This window comes from Suillus fuscotomentosus (genome assembly GCF_016647785.1).
Source record: "Suillus fuscotomentosus strain FC203 chromosome Unknown F5891scaffold_37, whole genome shotgun sequence".
Lineage (NCBI taxonomy): Eukaryota > Fungi > Basidiomycota > Agaricomycetes > Boletales > Suillaceae > Suillus > Suillus fuscotomentosus.
The window spans coordinates 470,689-495,318 of NW_024539549.1; the positions used below are offsets into that span (position 1 = coordinate 470,689).

Sequence of the window (24,630 nt, forward strand, 5' to 3'; positions counted from 1 at the left end):
TCAAAAAGGTTTTGTTTTGATTAGAAGGTTTTGGCAAACAACCTTCTTCCAAAAACGGATGATTCCAAACTTCACAGCACACCTCCATCATACTCATCGAAACAGTCTTAGGCTTGCTGTTTGGAACATAGTAACACTATTGTACTGGTATGCTATGAATTTTATAAATACAAGCAGCTTTCTGTCCTTAGCTTCTTAATCCTGGGGCTTTACTGATCCTTCAACGCAGCGATTCTGTAGGCGAGAACCGTCACATCGATTTACCCTTGACCACTGGGGGAGATCATCTTCCTTCTATTTGGTCTGCCTATGGGGGACTACCTTTGAACTTTGTATCACGGCCCGCACTTCAAAAACGTTCATGAGTGGCACTGCTTCCATCCATATCTGAACGAAGAAGCCGTCACCTGATATGTCTATCTCATGTTAGGAGTTTATGCTGCCGCATGCAAGATCTGCACGGAGATTCCCCGATTATCTATAAAACCCTTCAGGATCTGACCCACGTTCCCGCTCCGTCTGTCCCTGAACCATTCAGTACTAACAATCAGGTAAGGTCATGTCCGATTTCGCCTGGAGATGCTGGATATCAAAAATGACAGGCCGTTTTTCAAGTCATGTCTGAACGATTTCTTGACCGGTCCAATGAAACCTGGTGGACTAATCGAGCTCGCTCTCGTAGTGTGGACCTCTATCAGTTCGCTGACGATCTCGAACCAAAATCTGAGGTGAGTCTGTGACATGCGATAGATCGTTCTAAAGTGAATATACTTGAGCAGGGTCATCCAGTAACCAGCAAGAATATCGTAATTTTCGGAGAGACTGGAGTCGGTAAAAGCTCCTTGATCAACCTGATTGCAGGCGAGGATATCGCCCCAATATCCCCAGACGCCCTTCCCTGCACCACTGAAGAGCATGCCTACGAGGTCGAAATACGTGGCCAGAGGTACACTCTGCACGATACAGTGGGTCTCGGTGGAGGAAGTTATGGGTCAATACCAACGGATGTGGCTCCCGCCAAAAAGCTGAAATATTTCTTGACGAAGATGTCTCAAGAAGATGGTCTCCATCTTCTAGTCTACTGTGTGCGTGGGTCAAGGGCCACCAGGGCAGTACGTCACAGTTACGAAACCTTCGCTGCGGCGATTTCAGGGATGAAAATCCCAGTCGTTCTTGCTGTGACATGCGTCGATGACCTGTCGGAAGCTGGTGATTGGTGGCGGAGGAATGGGAAAACTGTGGAGAGCATTGGGATCCGGTTTGACTCCCATGCTTGTGTATGTACGCTTCCCGGAGACTCCTACCGTGATCGCCGCTACCAGTCAAAAATCGACGTTTGCGAAAAAATCTCCGAATTATGTGATCATGATGGTGTTCGTTTACGACGCCCACGACGCCAGAGGAGTTTACCTTTCACAAGATGAGATTTGGTGTTTGTAGACTTGCTATATATATTTATATATCTCGCTCGTTGTCCGTCTGAGGGATTTATGACGTAACTTGTACAAGTCGGAGCGGTTATTTGGTTCCGGGGCCTTTGCCAAACACCCATTTATGGGAATCAAGCTTTGCCTCGTTGATGGGTCCAGCCACATTGCACCACCTCTTACTCAACTTCATGGATGTCATGCAGTCCATCCTGGTCCATGCGGTTGGCGACGAAGAGCCAGAACTACCGCCAGGATCACCTCCGACATGTAAGTGTAGACCAGAAGCAAATTCATCAATCTTACACTATTGCTACCTGTAGTCAAGTTCGAGGGTCCGTGGTTTACGACACAAATCTTACTCTCTTCCACCATAGGACTCTCATCTTTCCTGATTTTCTCGTACTGTCGCAAGCGATGGCCTTTGTTATTTGCACCAAGAACGATGCTGAAAGGTATGTTGTTCCGTTCTTACTAGGTAGTAGTAGAATTGATCTCCTTCAGACTTCTCCCCGCACGAGGCACATGCTCACCAGGCCTTTTTTGGATGGATTGTTCCAACTATGAAAGTGTCTGAGTATACTGTACTGCAAATTGTTGGATTGGATGCTGCAGTGGCAAGTTTACTGTAAATGCGTATGCAAAGACATCACTCACGTGTAAAAACAGCTCCTTAGCTTTTTCAAGACTTCCTTTTACCTTTTTTCCGTTTGTTCTTTATTCGCTGTTACGATCCTTATGCCCATTAACTTGAATGTACGTATTTCCGCATGTCTAAGAAACACCGGCTCATATTGCTCGTAGCATAATATCGGCCTCGGAGGAGGCACTGACGAAGACGACAACGATTGGCCGGGATGGGTCACCACCAGTTCTAATGACGACCCTATGGCGCCTGGACGGGAGTGGCTCGACCTCATCAGCGATGCTAACACATATCTGACGATTCATTTTCTCTTCACGTACCTGTTCACCTTCCTGGCGTTGCGGTTCCTTTATAAGAACTATCGTCGCTTCATTCGCTCACGTCAGTTGTTCTCCCTCGAACTGGCTCATTCTATTCCCGGAAGGACTGTCATCGTAACTAACCTGCCCAACCATCTTCGGTCCGAGCGGGCTCTCGCCGAGTACTTTGAAAACATGGGGCTCAGCGTTGAAAGCGTGACGGTCTGCAGGGAAGTCGGTACCCTGAAAGCCCTTCTTGACCTTAGGACAAAAGCATTACTGAAGTTGGAGAGTGCATGGACGAATTACGTGGGAAATCCAAGCGTGGTGGAATCCTACGACCCGTCCGAGAACGTAATCCCCCCCTTCTCGGATAGAGAGCCATCGCTACTAGAAAATCAGCAGGGACGTTTCGTCGTACCCCATCGCCAGCGTCCTGTCATAAGACCAGGGTGGTTCTCCAGAAAAGTTGATGCGCTCGAGTACCTCGAGACAAAGTTTACGGAGGCCGACGAGAAAGTCAAGAGGTGGCGTCGTATCGGGAAAACAAAGGCAACGCAAGTCGCCTTCGTCACGTTCGAGAAGATGTCTAGTGCAGTAAGCGTCGAGTTTATTGATGCCGATAGCCCTTCGCTAATTGCTATATAGCAAATTGCTGTGCAAGTGGCACATTCATGTGACCCAGGGGAAGTAAAAACCAGCCCAGCCCCTGAACCGCGAGACATCGTTTGGTCTAACATTACTCACACTTCAGGAAACCTTTTAGCTCGTGAGATGTTTGTAATTGGTTGTGTAATACTACTGCTATTCTTCTGGATATTCCCGATCACCGCGCTTGCGAGTCTGCTGAGTTACAAGGAGATCAAGAAGGTGATGCCTTGGCTTGGCAGACTCATCGATGGCAACGACAGAATACGTGCCATCGTACAGAATTCATTGCCGTCCGTCGCCATCATTACGCTGAACGCACTTCTACCTTTTATCCTTGAAGGTGTGTTGTCTTACCAGACATCTGGCTCAGCTTACGATTGGCATTACTAGCTTTGACGTATACTCAGGGGTATAGAGCACGAAGCTTGATTGAATACTCTCTGATGCGGAAGTCAGTTCATTTCCATTGCAGAAAATCCACTTCTAAGACTTCGAAAGATACTTCTTGTTCCTTCTCATCAATGTGGTGTTCATCTTCCTTATGGCAAGCACGTACTGGCAGTTGGTGCGCGATCTCGCGCACTCGCCTGCGAAGATCCCAGAAAAGCTAGCTACAGCGCTCCAACAAGGAAGGGCAAAGTAAGTGGCAGCATCTTTGTAATCTGCAGCTTTTTATCTAGGCATGTCTTATAGGCACTTTTTCCTTTCGTATGTTATACTTCAAGGTGGGTCCATCATCTTAGTTGTACTTGAGAGTGCTGAATTAGAACGACAGGCTTTGGTATCATGCCGCTCCAGTTGCTCAATCTGGGGGTGATAATACCCCGGATGGTCTCACGCATGTTCAGGACTCGTACACCTCGAGGTAAGCACTACCGCATGTTAATGGTAAATCTAATCCTTGGTCTGAGCAGATTTCGCTGAGTTGAATGCCCCTCCCATGATCAACTATGGTGTCGTATACCCTCAAGCGATTCTTGTTTTTGTTGTCACTATTCTGTACAGCGTCGTCCAGCCCTTGATCGTTATCTTCGGCGCAATCTATTTTGGAATGGCCTACGTCGTGTACAAGTACAAGTTGTTGTTTGGTGAGTAGATTCAAGCTCTCTTTTGCTGAAACGTTTCTGAGCTCGCTGGTCCAGTGTTTTATAAGCCCTACGAATCTCAGGGCCAAGCATGGCCCCTCACGTTTGTCAGGCTCATTTGGGGCATAATCATTTTCCAGACGTTTATGATCGGTATCTTGACCTTGCGGCAATGTTATATCATGTCTTCCCTCCTTCTTCCGCTGCTTGCAGGTACCGCAATCTGGTCCTGGTACATCTATGAGACCTTCAAGCCTCTCAGCAGCGCAGTGTGTCTCAGTTCTGTGTGCGAGGTAGAGCGTGGCGAAGATTCAGCAGATGTAGTGAGGTTGCGGGAGGGACATCCAGTGACGTGGTCGCAGAGGTAAGGTCTATAATTTTTCTGCTGGACCCTAATGCAGAGTTATTTTCAGTAATTTGATGCGCCGGAGATACGCACAAAATGACGACATGCTCTATGTTGCTCCAGAAGATGAGCGGACAGACTATGTAGGTAATATGATATGCGGAAGGAACGTCTGACTTACTTCTCTTTCAGTCGCAACCACCTATGGCTAATTGGTATAAAGGCGTGTTGAAGTGAGTTGTTTTGTTTCGATTAATTGCCATGTATTTATCCCTTATTTAGCACCGGCAAACGAAGATACGGGCATCCTGCTCTAACTGGTGTGCTTCCTGAGCCTTGGCTTCCGTTGAAGAAAGGGCAAACCCTTGTCAATGGGCACCGTGCAGGAGGGTCAAGAGCATCTCCATATGTCAACCAAGGCATCGTTCTCAACCTACGTAACCGCTACACCATGCTACGAGGAAAGATTCGAGCATCGCGGCAATCTCGCCCCGCTACTGATGGCACTCTTACCGACATGAGTGCCTCTGAGAACCAGGATGGTGTTCGCTCTCCAGATCGGGCTGGACCTTCGAACCCATGGGTAGATACACGCACGGCACGAGGATCCCAACCGCATAGCAACCTTAATCACCGCCTGAGCTTCGATCCTGCTTCCGGTGTTATCATGTTGCCAGAAGATGGTGATTGGTTGATAGACGACGACTCCGACGATGATTACGGGACTATGAGTCCGACGCCTGAGGCAGTCCACACCCCGAGCAACGCATCTCAAGAGAATTTGTTAGCTACGAACGGTCAATCACTGTCCACACCCCTTGCTTCGCCCAGCAAGCGACGGCATGGTACATATTACCATCACCCAGAGCGTCGTCGTACAATTCCTGGGTCTTTTCCATTGCCGACCTGAACACATTCATATTTACCTCATCCTAGATTTGCTTCCGATATGTCATATTGTGCTCCTACCTTACATGCTGTTGTGAAGATATTCGGAATTTATAAGTATATTTCAAGAATGTAACCCCCAAGAAGGAAACGACATTTGAGTGAAGACGCGTACATTCGTCTGTTGTATCCCCATTTACGGCAACCCGGCACCCCAATCCTTGCAATAAGGTCAGTCTTCTTGCTGATCAGCACATGGTTGGACCGGGTACCGGTCACTGGTCAACTGTTATTCAGATGGTTGTGTTTCCGAAAGCATCAAGGCACGTCGCGATGCTTTGAACAAGCAGGAATCTTCTGACATTTTTTGCGTACAGTAGCAAAAGCTGGATGCAATATTGTACCCTGCAGAGCCTCATGTGAGCCCTATGATATGAGCGTTTTGGTTCGGCCTTTCTCGAACACGATCAGAGGCGTAACCTAGGGGATCACGCAATTCACTCTATGAAGGATTTCCAGTTCTATCATTGCACTCTCGGACCACACAATTATTCGTGCCATGATGCACTGATTGAAGGCAGCAATCAATTTCTCGTCGCAATTCAGGTCAAGATGCCCCAGGATGCGCTGATCCTCTTCACTAGCACTATTGACACGTTCACCTGTAGGATCGGCCCGTCACGTCAGGCGTACGCGGGATTTCTATATATCAATTCGACATAAGACTTGTAAAGTCGCTCTGCCCGTGTATAAAATCCCTACACGTTCTCGCTCAAGTTGTCTTTTCACTCCTACCCAGCAAACCTCTATTGACATGCAGCTTTCTTATTTGATTATCCTTGCTTGTTCCATCTTGATGGGCGTCAACGCCTCAGCTCCTCCAGCATTTACTACCAAATGCACTAGCAACGGGAACTTGGAAATCTGCGCGGAGGACCAGGACTGTTGCTCTGGTTGTTGTGTTGGTTATGTAGGTGACCTCCAAGGCGGCTTATGTGTAGCCATTGGTACTGATGACTTGCACAGGTATGTGTCCCTTGCTGAGGGTTGATGAATTGTGGCAGGTATCCTTCCCGTCTTGCGGTAAGTGTTTCTGAGTTTTTGTCTGACATGATGCATGATGTTGAACATGTAACGCAGGGACTTGCATGATACTTCGAGTCCTTGGCGTCGATAGGACATATGGATGGATGAAGTTGTTGGATGCGACATTTGGTTCTCCCTCGTTGGGTCATCACCTTGTTCGCAAGGTCATGGAAGTTACTTCATCTGTCAATCAAATACAGCACCGAATAAAGAAAAAATGATGGAGAATATCAGCTATCTCCTCGAAAAAAATGGTTTGGGTTCGCAGTTCTGAAATTGAGTGCTACTACATCACAGACGGAGTCTTCTGCGGTCGCAACTGAAGCCGTTTGAATTTCCTTGCTATTATATGCACTTATCCCGGAAAGACGATCTAACAGCCGAACTAACTTTGACCATGATGGAATTGTTCGAAGCAAGTACTGCCAATATTCTCGGTATTCCAGCCGAGTTTCTTACTCACATCACTTTTATTTCCTTTCTTTGAACTTTCCAGGATGTACTGCAGAAATATGCTACCACTTACAATCTATCTCTGCGTCCTTGAGGCAACTCAGGCAAGCAAAGTGCTGCCCCGGCCGTAGTATACAAAAGTTCTTTGTGGTGTCACATGTATTTATTCGCTGTTGATTGATTGTGTCAAAAGGAGTGTGTAGTGAGGATAGATCGGCTCTTCATCTTTCAAAAACCATGTTACGATTCGACTGACGTTATTTAGTAGAGGTTGGACACTGCAAACTGTGTCGGAGAAAGGTATCTGTGTATCATCGTTTTATTGTCTTCCTCACATGTCTTGGTTGTCCTACTTCGGTGTTAACGTATCACTATGACATTATTTGACACGGCAAGCAAGAAGCGTGCCTCTTATGTGCAAGAGGAGTACGATCCGGGACCCATACCTCCATTGATGACAGTACAGCACGAAGGACATGAGCAATCGCCCAAGACTACGATGGTCTGGGTAGTTGACAAGCACCAAAATATAAACGGCAGGCCATCGTTATAACCCGCGAGTGTTCCGCACTCAAGCTTTCCTGCAGGCACCCATAAGTATGCGGCTTGAGATCATAACACGGGTATGCTAAAGGTATTCACCTGGCTGTGCGCATGGCCCCCCGCTGGGGTCTGTCAGGATGTCCGCCAGTACTGCGGCAGACATACCAATCATAGTGGTGAGTGAGATGAACTTCATTCGATGTTGCACTTGAGGATAGATCTGGATAATGTTGTCAGGTAGTATTAAACTGGAAGTTATCGCTTCGCTCTTATACATAGGTACTAGATAATAAAGGGCGGTTAATCTAAAAACATGCATCTGCTGTACGTCCGATAGCTCGGAGCAACACAATGCGCCGTGGCAACGCGATATCTGATATCTACAGACGTGGCTCTATGATTCAGAGATCTGCTGTTGTCAGGCTCGCATCGAAATTTCATAGAGTCCAGACTCCACGTGGAGATGGGACTTAGTTTGAACTCGATAGAACATGAAGACCGTCAGTCTCCCTAAAGCAAGATGGTGCATACCCCCTCATGATCAACGACAATTTCAGGCGCCTGGAGCGAGTTGACAAGTTGCGGACGGCCTTTCTTGGTGGCAAAACCTTCCAATCAATTTCGAAATCCAGTATTGTTCTAATGATAGCTCTTGTAAATTCATGGCTTCATGTCACAACTTTTTTATTTTTTATTTTTAAATCAATGTTATTGTCCTTTGGGGTCATAGACCCTATGTCGGACATAGCCCTATTCGAGTGCGGGGGGCTTACTCCCGGCTTTCTATCGTAAGTGTGTATGTACTGTATGTTTTCTGAAGTCTTTGACACGTACTCCATTGGCGTGTAGTCGATGTCACAACTTAGTGCATACCTGAGAACAGGAAAATACTTTCTTCTCTGGAATCGTGGCATCTCGGTACTTGCCATTCTTACAAATCATCACCCTATTGGGCAGATTCTTCATATGTACCCTTCCGACCTTCTTGTTTATTTTCTCTCTTTTAACTGTTATGTCCATATATTACTCTCTTTGTTTCGCATCATACTGCGACCGAAGTGTAGTTCGACTTTCTGTTACTTCCAGGTTTCCCCGATGCATCCGTGACCCAATACCACGACTGACATTCCCGTGCAAGCTATCCTCGCCACTCCTATGGTCATAATGTCCGCTGTCCATGTTCCAGTGAAACATCTGTTTGCCGCGTGTGGTTCATATAGCAATATATGCTTTTGGTGCAGTCGTGCTCTCACAACTTGAAAGGCTCCACATACAATTTGAATCCCCGCTCTGTGTACTTCATCAGTGCCTCGATGGTGTTTTTGCCTTCCATGTAAAGGCGCGAATGTACGAAACTCTCAGGCTTTCTGTCGTAAATCCATTCAGGATACATGACGACGGTGGAATGAAATTGAAGAATGGGAGCTATTGCGCAATCCCAGTGGGTCACGATAATATCTATCTGCTCTTCTCCGTTTACCAGCTTGTAAATTTTGGTTATCGCATCGCTGTCGTATAATGTTTTGCAGCAGATCTTCTGAGCAACAATATATTATGATGTGACCGGTTGACCGATGACCGGAGTCATTGAGCACGTTACAAGAAACACCCAGAGTCACGAAACTTGTTCTAATATTTGTCCATGAATGACCACTGTCTGACTTCCGATGCTGACAGGGAATGTGATGCAAGGCAGCCGCTGCAATTCGGAGTACGTGAAACACTGGGTATCTGCTCGCATGGGGATTAATTGTCTCACAGGGAATTCAAGCTTCAAGCCTGAACTTCGTTGTCCTAGATGTAGGATCACCAAAGACATCCCACTACTCCGTCTGACCCTGTGACTCACGAAATGTAGGTCGATCACGAATAGACCGTAACCGATGGTACGTCATATAAAGACACGAATGAGTCAGAATATAACTTATAACAGCCAAATTTATGTCAGAGTGTAAACGATCCAAGATTCAAAGAGTGAGGCTATGCGAGCGCAAACCAAATGTAGGACAAACGGGCGACGTTTTGACGTTGGCTCGAGCTCTTGCATATTGATATTTTTACTTTCCTTTGATACGTATATTTTTCGTGCCTAAGCTAACAAGCATACTACGAACAGAACCGTACGAACATCTCAGTTCTTCCCCGAGACTGAGTACCGAGATGTGAGCCCTCGTTATCATTTTGTCATTCTTATTTGTTAACAAGCAGTAGATATATTGTTTTCTACTAGGTACATAATTCGTGTTCTTTCCTGAGACTAAGATATATGTTGTTTTCTACTAGCTTCGTTTCTCGTGTCGCTCGCCTCTCATCTTGAATTTATGACGTCTCTTCTCGAGATAATTTTGCTTCCGCTCAAGTAATATATGTCATAGTTCCTACTTCGACGAATAAGTATGTTCCACCAATCGCGTTGCTGAGATCACCAACACCGTAAGCTCACATGAGCATCAAACCTCTTTCGGACAAGCGAAATTTTTGCCGACGTGTCTCCTCCTAACATTATAGTACACTGCCGTAGGTGAAATGTAAATGCGTTTACTAAACCATCCCAGTGAGCTACACAGTAGCAGTGCATCTTTGAAAGGTGGCTTGTTCAAAACAGGTTTTGACTCTTCTTTAGAATCGAATGTCTTAGTAGAAGGCTAGAAGCGAAGCAACAGCTAATAGCCCGAGGAGAAGCGAAAATCTCGCAAAATCGCGAGTATCTGCCTATAAAACACCTGCACGCTTTGGCTTTGCATTGCTCACTGCAACAAGCTCCATGATGTTCACTTCCCGCCTCACTATTTTTGCCCTACTCACCTTCCTCGCTGGCGTCAACGCAGGATGCGCAGCGTGTGAAGAAACGTTGTACGGAGTCGATAGTGCAACGACCTACAAGCTAGTCAGCAACTATGAGAAGTCCGAAAACGGGTACACAGAGTGCGGGTAAGCCACACTCACATCTTCATCGAGAAAAGTGGTTGATGGTCTGGCAGTTATATGGATAAGAAAGGTGACTCGGTGACCTGCGAGTATAAGGTACGTGATTTCTGGACACTGAGCGACTCATCATTCTCGTTTGACACGTTGGATGGCCATCAGGATGACGGTTGGCTAGTAGCGGATGGGGATTCAAAGTGTCCGAAATTGTCAAAGAAGAATGACCCTGAATGCTAAAAGCAGGATGTGATGTGGAATGAGCCCGACGAGAGGAGGAATATTGGTTTGCAGAAAGTTGGGTATATCAGTAGATTTCGTCTGCTACAAAATTCTCTTCATGCCTGTGTTGCATTGACTAGTTTGTGACAATCGATTGTCTTAAGCATCGCGAGACACTGGGTGTTCAAATCTCGACCTGTCAGTCTCTCAAAGAGTCGAATTCAAACTTGGGCAAGTCCGTGTATTCATTTCTTGGGAACACTTTTTGGGAGAACAATAATAAAGAAAAAAACTAAAAGTGACACGCACACATCTGAGTTCACTCGTACGAACTCCAAGAATTTGGCTGTGCAGGCCCTGCAGGGTTTGGGGAAACTCGAAAGAACCAAGTAGGGTCCGAGTGTAGTAGGAGAATGTTTAGCTGATGCGAGTATACGGTACGGATGTTAAGCAGAATGTGATGTGGAATGAGCTCGACGAGAGGAGCAACATTGGTCTGCAGAAAGTTGGGTATATCAGTAGATTTCGTCTGCGTCAAGAGTTCTCTTCATACTACGTGTTTCGCCTGGACCAGTTGGTGACAATCAATCGCTTCGAGCATCTCGAGACAATGAGTGCTCCTCCAAGCCTGTCAGTCAGCGTCTCAAATTCAAACTTGGGCGAGTACGTCATTCACTATTTGGAAGAACGAATAGTGACAGAATGGAAACTAAAGTGACACACACATGCATATCTCTGAGTTCACTCGTATGAGGTCCAGGGAGAGTTGAAGCACATGCGTGGGGCATAGTAGCTTCTGGCATTAGGTAGTGTAACACTTCGAACTTATCTCCATCTCACATGGTGGCAGATGTCGTGCGCCACCACTGGCATACCCTCACCAAAACACCCACAAACAATACCTGCGAAACTGCCCTCAAGTTACACATCACCGCCACTTGACTAGCATCCCCAAAGGATAATAAATGGGGCTGTGCGAAAAGTATGACTTCGCCCGTCTAAATGTATGCCTATCGGGTGAGGTATAGCTGTCGTTTTTCACAACTATCGCCATGGCACTTGATAGCATATCCGCTACGCACTACTGTACCGAAGGTGGTCGAACCTGCCAGTGTAGGATAGAATGAGCGCTGTGGACGGTGAGGTGAGCTAACTCCTTGAGGCAGTGTCATATTGCAAAATGAGTGGGTAGCCTGGATCGAAAGAATATTTGGAAATATAGGTCGAGCTCGGGTTTATGTAGCACCCCGTAGCAGAGTGATTCGTGTGGGTAAATCAGTTGCACACAGTTCTCAGTGTAGCATGGGATGGAGGCGGATCGATAGTAGAAGCTGATTGTTTCTTCTATAGCACTTTGAGTAGTATTAGATTTATCAGTACGAGTAGATGCGGTGGATTCGGTTCATGCCTACTTGGTGATGGTGAGTACATGTGGTCCCGGATGGGAGGAAGAAGTTGGCACATGGAACGCCATAGACTTATCTCATCTTTGATATATATGCATCGCGATATCCTGAGTAGACGTCAAACCAAAGGCGAATCCAGGATCGTCATGCAGTCCGAGTTTTTTTTTTCTATGAATGTCACGGACAAAATTATATGTTTCAAGGTGAGTAGCCCAAACTCGCTATAGTATGGTAAGTATTGCATAGAGGGGCTGGTCACCAGTCTAATTTACAGGCACTCCATTGAATCCTGTCACTCACTTCTTGCTGATCTGCACATGTTGGACTATCATGTTATCGATCACCGGTCAACCAAGTCAACGTCAACCGTCATTCGGATGGTTTACTAGAACCATTGACATTTTCCCACATGGTCGACCGCCCTCCTTGCCCGGCGTAGTGGCGCACACGGAATTCCTCCACATCAATCCAATAAAGCGTCTGTCAAGGTATATAAAGCCACTACATGTTCTCGCTCAACTTGTCTTTTCACTCCTACCCAGAAAACCTTCATTGTCATGCAGCTTTCTTATCTGATCATCCTTGCCTGTTCCATCTTTATGGGCGTCAACGCCTCAGCTTCCCCAGCATTTACCACGACCAGATGCACCAGCAGCGGGAACTTAGAGGTCTGCGCGGAGGACCGGGACTGTTGCTCTGGTTGTTGTGTTGATTATGTAGGTCACCTCGAAGGCGTTATATATAGCTATTACACTTATAATCTACACGGATATGTGTCCCCGCCTCAGGGTCGGTGAATCCGACTGGAGGTAATCCTTCACGTCCTGCAGTAGGCGTTTCTGAGTCTTCGTCTGACATTATGCATGATGTTGAACACGTGTAGCACTAGTGGTGCCGAAGTCCGGTTCGGTTCGGTTCTTAGGCCTCTAAATGCGAACGCCGAACTGGACCATCGGTCGCGTTCAGGCAAGGAGGGCGAACGCTGGACCGGACCCTTATGAACGCGTTCACAAGCGTTCGGTTCAAGTTCAGAACGCGTTCGAACGCTCGAACGCTACATATAATTTGACAAAAATTGCAAGAAATACATGAACCGTAAATGAGTAGCTAAATTTCGTCCATGGCATAGTGTTCGTGAGCAGCAGCAAACTCAGCTTGAACCGTTGCAGAAATGTGGCCTTGACAGTACCCACTCTTCAATAACTGAAGTGTTGCCAGCATCGCGGATTTTTTCTGTCGGTTTAACAGCTCGGCCTGAGCGAGACACAAAGGCAGTTAGCTTGCCATTGGATGCAGGAGGTGGAGGTGGAGGAAGCATGGGCGTGTCATCGTCAGGATCATTGTACCAATCGATGGCACTAGCATCCTTGAGTTGGCCGTCAGATCCAAGTGCGCACGACATTTGTGCAGCAAGGAGGGTGAAGATTGAACCTGTAGTAAGTAGCTCATTTATTCCAAATTTTATGATAAGAGATCAAAAAAATGACGCACCTTGAACATCCTGTTGCCATGCAATTACTTGGTGTTGAAGCTTGAAGTACCAGAACGAGAAACCTGAGAATATGTTCTGAAAATAAAGACCATTGAAGTCTGAATAAAGATTAACATTTGTTTAACATTAGGCTTACCAGAACATCGAGTAGATTACCAGGGAAGTCAGATCTCGCCAATGGAAATGTGTTGGGTGTTTTGGCTGCGAAGTCCGATCCGCTATTGATTGTCCCGAGATCGATCGACATGCCGGTTGCCAGAAGATCAGAGCAGATATATTGGTGGATCATGCAAAGAATATGAGAACACGTTCAGACGGGTTCGAACGGGTTCGAACGGGTTCACAGTATTCAGGCAGCAGCCGAACGCTGAACTTAATAATCAGTTCGGTCCTTATACTATTTCGAACCCAGGACCGAACCCACGGTCCGGTCCGGGAGGGTTCAGGTCCGAACCGAAGTTCAGAACCGGACTGCGGCATCACTATGTAGCACAGGGACTTGCATGGTACTCCTTGACGTCGGTGGACATATGAATGGATGAAGTTGTTGGATGTGACACTTGACTAGCTTGACTCTCCTCCTGTATTCATTCGCTATTGTTTGTGCAATAATTGAGGCCTGGTGGACAGAAAACTGTGATCGAGGAGGGATCGCTCTCTACCAGGCTACATTAATATCATTATTTGAGTGCAGGTCTCGCTCGAGGTGAAAGTCCCAACTCGCCGAGTCCGTGTATCCGGTTTCCTGGTACGTGAATACTTGTAACACCCCACACTGTCACAAATTGTTGGCCGTGGATCCAAATAGGAGCCGATAGAATATATTGCATGCATAACTCGAGCCGAAGCCCATCATAGGCTTGTGGGGACATCATTCGCCACAACATGGACTGTGCAGACTGAGCAGAAACGAGTCAGACGATACTGCGAGATTGGGGGAAAGGACTCGGACATAGTACCCGATATTGAACTTGAGTCCTAGAATGTACATGAAGAGACAGTCTCAAGTTGCCATATACAATGATGTCGTGGTACCGTATTATGATATTATAGGGGAGCTCAGGGTAGGCCGCTGTCCGCTTTCGCTGTTGCCGTACGTGAGTGAAAAGATATATTTACGAGCAGCAAATATATGATTGTGCTTACCAATAACCATAAGAATGACAGCTGTAGGGCACCGAGTGCGAAGCAAGAGGTGCTAGCCTATGAGAAACTTCAGCAGAAAAAAGATAATTACATTGAATTGATGAGCCCACGCTACAATTGGTGAGCACTCAGTAGCAGCTTAGTGGACTGAAATCAAAGCTTGCAAACTTGACTAGCTGTTCAAGTCATGTAGATCCGTGCGGACTCATGTTCGAGAATACGGCTGTTGGATAGCTGTCAAACTGTGATTGGTTCCAGAATCTAATTATCTCGCGGAAGCTGCCATGAGTACGTGCCGATATTTCTGAGGAAAATATTTGTCGTTATAATGACTAGAGCCTCCATGTAAATGTTGGTAAATGGGAGATCTAATGTATCATCACGGTGGTATTGTGGTGTGTTTTCATACTTCGCCCATATCTTACGTAAGTATTGATGTCGATGCAATGTTAACGTTTCGACTGCTTCTTACATTGATACTTTGTCATCGATGAAATGAGTTTGATTGACTGACGTACCCCACAAAGCTCAAGGGCTCCAGTCCATGCAACGTTCATGGAAGGAACGACCGTTTTCCTTCTATTGAAGAGCCTGCATCGTACACGGCGGGAAGACCGAGCCTCACTGGCTAAAAGTGTAGATAATCCCTTTCCCGCATTGTTTAACATTTTTCGTGCTACATAACATATGGTATAGGACGGCATCTAGCCCTCGACGTTACTCTTGCGACCTCGATTTTGTGAGAGTGATTCTACAGTTCTTTAGTCTGCAGGGTTCTGATTCTTTTCGCTCAAGTACAGAACTTTAACCCTAGGCCTTCTGCCTTGAGGTTACGTGTGCGCCTGAAGCTAAGGCGAAGCGGAAGTCTCACAAATTGCGATGGCCCCAGTAATTTCAGCCTATAAGATACCTGCATGCTATGATGGCTTGACATCCTTCACTGCAACAAGTCCCATTATGTTCACTTTCCGCTTCGCCGTGCTTGCGCTGTTCGCCTTCCTCGCTGGTGCCAACGCCAACGGGACATGTGCAATGTGCCAAGATACCGTGGACATCGAAGGTGTGGCGGTCTACACGCTAGCCAACAGCACCGTTGAGACCAGCGGGTACACACTTTGCTCGTACGTCATACCTTGACAATCTTCGTCAACCAAATTAACTGATGAGCCGGCAGCTACACTAATACTAAGCTGGGCATCAAGGTGACCTGCGAGTATTCGGTACGTGCTTGTTAGATGCTGTGCTGCTCATTATTTTCGTTTGACACGCTTGCGGTTATCAGAGCGACGGCGCATTCCAGGATGGGGATGAATTGTGTCCAAGTAAGGTGGGTACGTATTCATGCTGAGCAGGACGTAGAGTGGAAGCAGGCCGACGGGAGTAGCAATCTTGTCCTGCAGGCAGCTGGGCAGCATCAGTGAGTAGATTCCATTCGTTACAATAAATTGAATTGACCAGTTCGTAATAATCAATCTCATAGCTGTATGCGATTCTAATGAGATTCATGAAATTTCGGTACCGCGCAGTGTAATGAAAAATTAAACCAACAGAACACCAGGGAGACTTCATGTAACTCGTACGAGTGATAGCATCATATATCAACGTTTCAAATTTGTTGTTTTCGATATTGCTGTTAAATAACGTCCGAAGGGGATTTCCTTTTTCGCCACAGGTGCGGGAAGCGCTAGTGTAGGGGGCAGCCCCGCTAATGGAACGTAGCACAAGATCTTAGCGAGACGTGATAACGACGCTGAGGTGAAACTATGTTGAAGAGAACATATAAGTAGGAAGTCCGAGACGAAAGAAGCTGCCGGTGAGCATCAGTACTAGTACCGGTGAGAGCGACATATGGTGTGGAAGGTGCCAAGAGAAGGAAGCTCTGGAGCGCTAATCCTCCGGAGTTGGTAACATGCGAACGAGTATAGTCAACAGAACAGCGGGAAAGTATTTGGATGATGGCAAAGATTATGTGAGCTATTACAAAATACTGATACGGTACTAGTGCATCGATGTTCCACCTACTGTCGGCAATTGCCATTGACGGAGACTTCTACCACTGGCGATGGAGAGTGCAGGTGGAGCTCAGCTACATGGGAGTCATGCAAATTGCTTACGCGGGGTCAACCTTGTGACCGTAGGCAAATAAATGTGACGCAACACTAGCGCCTTAATCGCGGCGTCATTCATTTCATGTATGCGCCTATATTCTGAACAGTACCGTGCAGGGTAGCATTCAAATATCCACAAAGGAGGGAACAGCAAACGAGTATCACGCCGAGGTTCCAAATAAGTCGGTATATTCTACGACCAACACATTAATTCAAGCAAGTGGTATATAGCGCCTTGCGCATCGTCCGTGCGTATATGCATATGTAATTTTTTCAGGTGTAATCACTCCACCAAGCTTCCGATGCGCATGTCAGTCTAGTTTAACAAAGCATATCCAACCTAGAAAAAACTCACCTAATCTCAGCATCTCTCCCATCGCGCACCTGCAAACTCCAGTGATTCTCAACACCCAGAACCCGGTGGTACGCATTGAGGTTCTTGTGTAAGGTGAGTTGGAAGACGCTGGCACTACCTTGGCGGGAAATGATGGTGCTGTAGGCGAGGAAGAAGACCCAGATTCGGTACCAGCGTTCACCGTATTTGTCTACGACCTAGGACACGTCACGTCAGCATCGCGCGGGTATAGGAGGGATGGGCAGGACAAGAGGGAGGGGGGAAAAACGAACACACCTCCTTGCGGTTGCTAACCCAGTTCAAATACCACCTCCAGATAGTAGCGCTATAATGTACGCCCAAAACATCAATATTCTTCACTTCAAACCCGGCGGCTTCGACTTGGTTGATGACCCAGCCGAGAGAGCAAGATGCGTCCGCGCCAGGGAAGATGTATTTATTCATGAAGAGACCCCTGCGTGGTGTTAGCGTATGATATGCCAGACGACAACTACACCTACCAGATGAGGTCCTCGTATTGCCACGAAGGACGGATACCGGCGACTTGGAGGACGAAGATGCCGTCATCTTCGAGGAGGTCGTACATTTGACGCATAAATGAACCGTATCGCCTAATTCCGACGTGCTATTGAACGTTAGACGTGGAGATATTAAGAGTACGCAGTGCTTACCTCTGCCATCTCAAGAGAGACTATCTTCGTGAAGTGCCCTGGGCCGCCTGGGATATCCCTATAGTCCATGCATAGGATACGAGCCTTGTCGGGGGTAACACCGTTGGTCTTGATGCGCTCATTACCGAACTTGGTCTGGTTTTTGCCGAGGGTGATGCCTGTGACGTCGCATTTGTAGTTTTTTGCCGCGTAGGCTGCGAGTGTACCCCAGCCGCAACCGACGTCGAGGAGACGGTCATCAGGTTTCAGGTTCAGCTTGGAACAGACGAGGCGGAGCTTGTTGTCCTGAAGCTCTTCGAGGGATGCGTCTTTGTTGGCATCCGTGATGACGCCGGAGGTGTAGATCATGCGTGGACCGAGGAACCTGTGGGATATTAGAAAGAACATTGTTGAGTTGAGTTGAGGGTACGTACCATGAGTAAAAGTCATCGCCTCCTGCATGGTTGGAGTGAGTAGAGTGATTGAAAAAGTAGAGGAAAACCTACTGTCGTAGTGGTCGCGAACCTGTTCTTCGTCTTGAGATTGAGAGTGAACGATAACCTCTGGAAGGAGATTCGTGAAGACGTATTTGAAAAGTTCAGGCGTCATGGCCATTTTCGCCCAATCGTGACGGTCTTCCAAGATGTCCAACACGTCGCCTGTACACGTTTGAGCATCATAGCAGACACGTAAAAAATGAATATTACCGTTAAAGTCAATCTTGCCCTCAAAGTACGCGTCGTGGAAGACCTGCATTGGGATTTTTGTATTGCCGTGGTATTTTTCCTTCAGTTCCGGGTCATTGATAGTGATATAGTCTTCGAGGTCTTTACCAGGCATAAGGACTTTGACGTTTTTACGACGGCCGTAAATGCTCGCTATGGCCCAATAACCGACGGTAATTGGGATACCTGTGATGACGAGAATGAAGATATATGTTTTGAGACCGCCACGGTTTACAAAGGGAAGGATGCGTTTGATGACCCATGGTATGACGACGACGAGAGCGGCGAGTTGAACATTTGAGAAATAACCGTTGCCTTCCGCTAGACCAAGTAACGGTGCATTTTTGATGGAAGGGACGTTCGTGATACGAACAGGTGAGAACGTCATGGATCCTCGCCGTGGCTGCTGGTCTAGTAAATTGGAGAGAAGCCAGTTTTTATGTTTTGGCGCTTATGTTCTGTTTGCATTTGTTTGTATCAAACGCGTATAACTTGGTCTCAAGTTAAGAGCGCCACGCGTCGTTTCGCGGACTCCAATTCCAGCCTGCATAGATTTGTCTTAGAAGTCGAATGGAGGCGTGTCGAAGATTAGGCATGAGATCAAGGCAAACGGAGTTCAACGTTCAAGATGTGTTACTCACTGTAAAAGACTAGCTGATACATTTTTACCGGCATCGCCAGTTCAACAGACAGGCCTCGTTTGTCTGCGCCTCTGAGCAGGGCATGATGGATGCGAGGTACAATTCGCTCGACGAGTCTCCTGGAGAAACCAAACTATTCAATTAAATTCGAGTCTGACTCACGAGTGTCGAGGTTGATTGGCCAGGACAGCGCTTTTTCTAGCGCAGACGTCAGAACGCTAGAGGTGAACATTGAAGTTGCATTCATTTTCAAGAACGGAGGTTTCTGACATAATTTTATTCATCCTCGACAGTACTCATACGCTGGGGCTATTGTTGCAGGCCTGGTGGTGAGTGTGTTGATCTTCGTTCGAGCAACAGCCATGCTCATCCAAGTCTTTGCCCACTGTTCGTAGGACGTGAGTGTGTTGATCTTTGTTTGAGCAACGGCCATGTTGATCCAAGTCTTCGCCCACCGTTTGCGGGACGTGAGTGTGTCGATCTTCGTTCGAGCAATGACCATGCTGATCCAAGTCTTTGCCCACTGTTTGCAGTTCGTGAGTATGTTGGTCCTCGTTCGAGCAACGGTCATGCTCATCCAAGTTGTCGGCCACCGTTTGCAGGACGTGAGTTTGTCGATCCTCGTTCGAGCTTGAGCCATGCTGATCCAAGCTGTTGCTCGCCGTTTGCAGTGAGTGAGTGTCGATCCTCGTTCAAGCTCGAGCCACGGTGATCCAAGCTGTTGTCTGCCGTTCGTAGTGAGTAAGTCTGTCGATCCTCCTTCAATGAGGCCGATTCCAGTCATTATATTGTTTTATAGCACTCATTCCTTACATCTTACCTTACTGTACTTGTCTTGATACCCAGTTCCAATTGAAACCTAATTGATTCGAACATTGTGTCAGATAGAACAGTAATATGAGAGGCATACCATCAACGAGTTGGGTCACAAAATCCAAGAGGTCAGACCGAGCGCGTGCACATAAGTTATCTTCAACGATCCATTGACGATAGCCTGGCGAGTGAAACATATAATCATATCCAACAAATTAAATACAAATAGCGTCCAGAAGCAGTACAATACCAAACGTTGATGATCAAAACTAATTTTTCAGTATGTCGATTTGGAGGTTTCATCCTGGTGCGTGATTTGGGATATGTGCACCTCCACTGGCATACGCATCATATGATATTGTTGTGGAGTCTCTCGTGCCGTCTCGTTACTACCCATCCTGGCAGTCGAGATGTGACCGTAACTTGTTGTCTTCATTGCCATCCGGATAATAATCATGTAAAATGCAATAGAGATAATCGGCATAATCTAGGTAGCCAAAGCTTGGTTATCTTCGATAAAAAGGAGTTGATAGTGGAAATTACCATGTCTAGTACAACATATTGTCCGTTATTACCTTCGACGAAACACACCAATGCCGATAGAAGCGTCACAGAGTACAGAATAGCGGCATCCGCAAGTACGCGCACGATCGGCATCATGGAGTTATTTGAAGTGCGAACTGCAGATATATCACGTTCCATCTTCCAGATCCGATATGCCAGAAATCCTGAATAAATTGGTCTTAGGCCTCGAGTATCCAGGTACAATTTGTACTCACCTGAAGCCAATAAATTACTTGCAAGTGTCATGGCATAGAAGGCCGTAATCCATTGACCAGTTGCTTTGGCGAAGATGTTTCCAGCCTGGTTAGTCGCTTTTGAGACACTGTAGACTGCACAAATGCCACACACTTTGCAGGGACATCAGAGGTACGACTTTCTGAACATGATTGTGACCTGACCTGTGATACCGAGCCACAAGCAACTCGGTACAATAATGACCCACACAGATTGCCAAACAATGTAGCAGCGATAAATCTTTGGCCGGAAAAGACATTTCATAAGCCAAAAGGGTTGCAACTTCAATCTGGAGGATAGAAATTGAACCCACCACCATTCCATCGCCAAGCATTGTTTGCATGGTATATATTATATTCTTGACCACAAATGTGATTTGGGTAACATCTGCAAAGAATGCCGCTGGTCCCCCTGGAAATGTGTCGCGATAGGTGACTAAACCCTCTTCGATACGAATGATGTCTACTATCATGTGCTCGGGAGATTTGAATACTGGATGATACCAGATGCAAGAGGCGAGAAACTTACTGCGGTACTCAGTATCAGCAGCATGAATGCCACCGCAGTATTTATGCGATTAATCTCCTTCATACGACGTCTGTGTGTCAATGCCCACATGGTACCCCCAAACATGAGGACCGAAAAGCCTGAATAACCCTAGCTTGGTGAGAATGGGACGGACAGATCCACTGTGATGGTACCCACCATATAAGATTCCTTCCATCACGGTTGAAAATATAGCAGCAGTATCCAGTGGCATGCCTCTCGAAGCCATAGCAAGTGGAGTCTTGGGGGTGTAAGTATCAAGGATCAGGGTGCGAGTATCTTGTCCAGCCTCATGTTCAGCTGAGGCCCTTTACATACTAGCAGGCCATCCACCAATTATAGTTGATATGTCATAACGAATTACAAGTACCTTTTCCGAGTCTGCACAGCAAATTTGATGAACAATTCTTCTATGTAGCTGGACTTGAAACGTAACGGCTATGATTCGACATCACAGTAGCAAACTATTCATGGATTGAGCCTTGTTCCAATTCGATCGCGGAAGTAGTAGTACTAGCATGCACCCGGTGACTGGGATGATGTTATATTTGAAACTGCGGTGATCAGTCACCGGATACTACAACCGCCCATCACGCAAATTTTGCCATGAGGTGTGCGCAAGAGTCCTCAACCTTAAAGCGTGTGTTTGATGCCATATGCTATGCAAGTCGATATATTAAGTGCCATGTGCCGCGCATTCCTGATCTCCCTATTAATCAGTAACCAGTAGCAGACGGAGGGAGTTCCTGCCGCTATTATGTTTCCTACCAATGCCGCTGAAGGGAAACAACATCAGCAAACTACTAATTTGGTGACAGGTTTCACACGAACAACAAATCTACACAAACTATACAAGGTATTACAGACATACAACATCAGTAAACCACTTTGCACTGTGCAGCGCTGTACAGCGCTGTACAGCGTGCAAGCGCTACAGCTTGGTCCCAATTAGCCAGTCCATCACAGCGACACCTTGCGCTGTGAATCTCTGTACAGACACCTACAGACCGCCCAGTAATTACGAAAATCTACTTGAATTGCAAATTTTTTCGCTGTCCATCTCTGTACAGACACCCACAGAGCACTCAGAGACCCGGAGCTGTACAGACATTTGCTCGCTGTACTGCTTACACACACTGGACAACACAAAAATTTTAAAACAAAAAAACAAAACCAATATATTGAATCACATGACCACGACAAACAGTAAATACAATGATATGTGCGCCAAACACGATAAATGCTTGATATAAACTGGGGAGCGGGAATACGAAGCTTTTAGTCAAGAAGAATCTGCAGGTGGTCGTGTCTGGCATCAACAACTCCTTCGAGATTCATAGCTGCAGCCCTGTACAAATGAAAATCAGTAAAAAAATTATCAGAGAGAAAAGATCCTCACCATCCCGCTGCAGCCCATTCTCGCAGTTGAGCTGACAGCCTAGGCCCATGATACGCATCCTCAAGGATATGTTTGAGCAATTCGAGCATCCGACAATAGATGGGGCCGTAGTCCTTGGTGGAAAAGTTTGGGTATGACTTCCCATGTCCATTTTTCACAAGACCGTCGAAGACACAATTGAACTAGTTTCAAGACAGAAAATTAACACATGACATTGGCGAGGGAGACGAAATTACCGCCGCAGCAACCAAAGCCAAACATGAGAGTGGCAATTCCGTGCTAAAGGTCTCCGGCATCCTTCGTGCAATTCGATATGGTCCTGTGTAAAAGAATGTGATGACGGCTTCACGAAGGGCGGGATGAGCGAAGTTTCGTGTTCTCCCCTAGAAATCTTCCATCAGTAGAGTTGCGATCACCACAAGATCACTTACCTGATCGTCCACCCCAAAGCGTAAGAAGAATGCTTCCTTGATCAATTCAGCAGCAGTGTGCTCGACCCAAGCAGCACGTTCCTGAACGGGGACAGAAAGCGGAGGAATAAGCGAATATGATACTGGTGCAATGCTTATGGCTGTTTTCTTCAAGTCAGATCGCCAAGTCGAAAGATCGTCGTACAGCTTTAATACAGACTGTCAACGAGATATTGGCACAAAGTCAGTTATGCACGCACCAACCGAGTCATATTAAATTTGTGTTCTGGCCAAACCCCTGCATCAGAATATGACATATTAGTTCGAGAACGAATGAGAACGAACAAGTGCCTACCAGCTTCAAATTGTTTACCGTTCGTATCCCACACAACCAATACTGCAATGAGAACTTCAGTGATTGTTCCTGGAAGATTCTTCACCAAAGTTGGAAACGGGTTCTCCAGGGCGTGTTGCGCGCGACATTCTACTTTGGCGTCCTCCAAGAAACTTTTCCAGCGTGGTCCGTACCAAGATAATTGATCGGGTGTTGGCCCACCACGCGATGACCTAGACTTTTTGTTTTTCAATGGCTGAACATCACACTCGGACACTTGATTCAGCAGTTCGAGGGATTCAGGATCAGGAAGACGGGGCTTTCCGTTTTTCTTATGATGGTGTTGTAGTACATCGTCAGGCTTCGAGGTGATGGTCTGCTCGATGGTGAGTGTCAATTAAAATGGTCTCCCTGATCTCACCTCAATGTGTTGGGATGCTTGCCGCCGCGGTCCTGGTGAGATATCCGGAGGGTCCTTGAAAGAAAGGCAATGGTAAGCATGATACAATTGAACGATATGGCCATACCTGAGAGCTTTCGTTCCGCTGGATTAACAATATAAAATGAGAGTTACTCCCGGCTTGAGCAGAAAACTTACCGAGGTTTTATCAAGGCTCGTCTGGGCAACTACATCATCTTCATCGCGTGAGTACTGGAACTGAATTTCAGGTGTGAGAGGGCGAGCGACTGGAGATTGCGAAGGTGGTACATCCTCCACAAACCCTATAACATTGAATTAGTGAAGCGAAATCACACGACGAGAATGTGTACCTGGGTGTTCTTTCTGGCGTCGGCCAGCCTCCCCCCAACCAAACTGCTGTGAGCTCTTGACCGTATCATCATTTCCCCCCTCCTCCTCGTCATCCTCTCCGCTGTCCTCTTCATCAGCATCTTTATCATTGCTATCATTGCTGTCATCACTGCTACAGTCTTTAGAGTCACTGTCATCAGATTCAAACGACGTCAGACGACGCTGAGCCCTAACAGTGTCATCATGCTGACGTAGGGCTGGATCTAAATTCTCCTCCCGAAAGACGGACCTTGGCAAAACCACTGGATATTCAGAGACAGCGTTCTGGGTATGTCGCTCAGCAATTGCATCCCGAGTTCGCTTCTCAGCGATAGCGTCCCGAGCTCGTTGCTCAGCAATGGCGTCTCGAGCTCGTTGCTCGGCAATGGCGTCTCGAGCTCGTTGCTCGGCAATGGCATCTCGAGCTCGTTGCTCGGCAATGGCATCTC

At 46.8% G+C, this 24,630-nt stretch overlaps 7 protein-coding genes across 7 annotated transcripts; 4 read left to right on the forward strand and 3 right to left on the reverse strand.

Annotated features, from left to right (window-relative positions):
• Positions 1 to 49: 49 nt before the first annotated feature.
• F5891DRAFT_1148019 (P-loop containing nucleoside triphosphate hydrolase protein) lies at positions 50 to 1,424 on the forward strand (the record flags this gene model as incomplete). The annotated part of the gene is made up of 3 exons (XM_041365060.1): positions 50 to 551; positions 603 to 728; positions 780 to 1,424. Exons 1-3 carry the CDS (start codon positions 447 to 449, stop codon positions 1,422 to 1,424), a joined length of 876 nt encoding a protein of 291 aa, XP_041224356.1. The 5' UTR covers positions 50 to 446.
• A 164-nt stretch (positions 1,425 to 1,588) lies between these two features.
• F5891DRAFT_1042375 (uncharacterized protein) lies at positions 1,589 to 5,514 on the forward strand. Its single transcript, XM_041362102.1, has 15 exons — positions 1,589 to 1,697; positions 1,751 to 1,882; positions 1,932 to 2,044; positions 2,097 to 2,183; positions 2,232 to 2,969; positions 3,021 to 3,363; positions 3,414 to 3,474; positions 3,522 to 3,662; positions 3,717 to 3,748; positions 3,799 to 3,888; positions 3,938 to 4,111; positions 4,166 to 4,472; positions 4,522 to 4,597; positions 4,647 to 4,687; positions 4,737 to 5,514. Exons 1-15 carry the CDS (start codon positions 1,619 to 1,621, stop codon positions 5,362 to 5,364), a joined length of 3,042 nt encoding a protein of 1,013 aa, XP_041224357.1. The 5' UTR covers positions 1,589 to 1,618; the 3' UTR covers positions 5,365 to 5,514.
• A 4,672-nt stretch (positions 5,515 to 10,186) lies between these two features.
• F5891DRAFT_1042381 (uncharacterized protein) lies at positions 10,187 to 10,699 on the forward strand (the record flags this gene model as incomplete). The annotated part of the gene is made up of 3 exons (XM_041362103.1): positions 10,187 to 10,355; positions 10,406 to 10,448; positions 10,512 to 10,699. Coding segments are annotated over 3 exons (287 nt in total), but the record flags the coding sequence as incomplete, so codon positions are not given.
• A 4,391-nt stretch (positions 10,700 to 15,090) lies between these two features.
• F5891DRAFT_1042388 (uncharacterized protein) lies at positions 15,091 to 16,420 on the forward strand. The gene is made up of 5 exons (XM_041362104.1): positions 15,091 to 15,351; positions 15,408 to 15,733; positions 15,787 to 15,832; positions 15,895 to 16,029; positions 16,093 to 16,420. The coding sequence occupies exons 2-4, from the start codon at positions 15,492 to 15,494 to the stop codon at positions 15,958 to 15,960; spliced, it is 354 nt and encodes a 117-aa protein (XP_041224359.1). The 5' UTR covers positions 15,091 to 15,351; positions 15,408 to 15,491; the 3' UTR covers positions 15,961 to 16,029; positions 16,093 to 16,420.
• Positions 16,421 to 16,715: 295 nt separating this feature from the next.
• Positions 16,716 to 18,938, reverse strand: F5891DRAFT_1279340 (sphingolipid C9-methyltransferase). Its single transcript, XM_041370351.1, has 8 exons — positions 18,433 to 18,938; positions 18,232 to 18,384; positions 18,160 to 18,181; positions 17,747 to 18,110; positions 17,576 to 17,700; positions 17,352 to 17,529; positions 17,076 to 17,272; positions 16,716 to 17,016 (listed from the first exon to the last, which is right to left on the reverse strand). The coding sequence occupies exons 1-8, from the start codon at positions 18,836 to 18,838 to the stop codon at positions 17,004 to 17,006; spliced, it is 1,458 nt and encodes a 485-aa protein (XP_041224360.1). The 5' UTR covers positions 18,839 to 18,938; the 3' UTR covers positions 16,716 to 17,003.
• A 1,243-nt stretch (positions 18,939 to 20,181) lies between these two features.
• On the reverse strand, positions 20,182 to 21,610 carry F5891DRAFT_1148029 (uncharacterized protein; the record flags this gene model as incomplete). Its single annotated transcript, XM_041365061.1, has 7 exons — positions 21,408 to 21,610; positions 21,231 to 21,349; positions 21,016 to 21,177; positions 20,867 to 20,942; positions 20,684 to 20,815; positions 20,448 to 20,632; positions 20,182 to 20,391 (listed from the first exon to the last, which is right to left on the reverse strand). Exons 1-7 carry the CDS (start codon positions 21,475 to 21,477, stop codon positions 20,182 to 20,184), a joined length of 954 nt encoding a protein of 317 aa, XP_041224361.1. The 5' UTR covers positions 21,478 to 21,610.
• A 916-nt stretch (positions 21,611 to 22,526) lies between these two features.
• F5891DRAFT_1190575 (uncharacterized protein) lies at positions 22,527 to 24,600 on the reverse strand (the record flags this gene model as incomplete). Its single annotated transcript, XM_041367320.1, has 11 exons — positions 22,527 to 22,596; positions 22,648 to 22,829; positions 22,884 to 23,030; positions 23,079 to 23,264; positions 23,318 to 23,355; positions 23,413 to 23,767; positions 23,813 to 23,866; positions 23,919 to 23,936; positions 23,990 to 24,114; positions 24,163 to 24,371; positions 24,428 to 24,600. The coding sequence occupies 11 exons, from the start codon at positions 24,598 to 24,600 to the stop codon at positions 22,527 to 22,529; spliced, it is 1,557 nt and encodes a 518-aa protein (XP_041224362.1).
• Positions 24,601 to 24,630: the final 30 nt, after the last annotated feature.

Bases quoted from the DNA above. Each gene is read 5' to 3' on its own strand.
- F5891DRAFT_1042375 (XM_041362102.1), top strand. From the start codon at position 1,619: ATGGATGTCATGCAGTCCATCCTGGTCCATGCGGTTGGCGACGAAGAG. The intron at 3,749-3,798 runs GTGGGTCCATCA...TTAGAACGACAG, and splicing joins TTCGTATGTTATACTTCAAG to GCTTTGGTATCATGCCGCTC. The intron at 4,598-4,646 runs GTAGGTAATATG...CTTCTCTTTCAG, and splicing joins AAGATGAGCGGACAGACTAT to TCGCAACCACCTATGGCTAA.
- F5891DRAFT_1042388 (XM_041362104.1), top strand. From the start codon at position 15,492: ATGGCCCCAGTAATTTCAGCCTATAAGATACCTGCATGCTATGATGGC. The intron at 15,734-15,786 runs GTACGTCATACC...ATGAGCCGGCAG, and splicing joins AGCGGGTACACACTTTGCTC to CTACACTAATACTAAGCTGG. The intron at 15,833-15,894 runs GTACGTGCTTGT...TGCGGTTATCAG, and splicing joins AGGTGACCTGCGAGTATTCG to AGCGACGGCGCATTCCAGGA.
- F5891DRAFT_1279340 (XM_041370351.1), bottom strand. From the start codon at position 18,838: ATGACGTTCTCACCTGTTCGTATCACGAACGTCCCTTCCATCAAAAAT. The intron at 18,385-18,432 runs GTAATATTCATT...AAACGTGTACAG, and splicing joins GGGCAAGATTGACTTTAACG to GCGACGTGTTGGACATCTTG. The intron at 17,701-17,746 runs GTAAGCACTGCG...AACGTTCAATAG, and splicing joins TCTCTCTTGAGATGGCAGAG to CACGTCGGAATTAGGCGATA.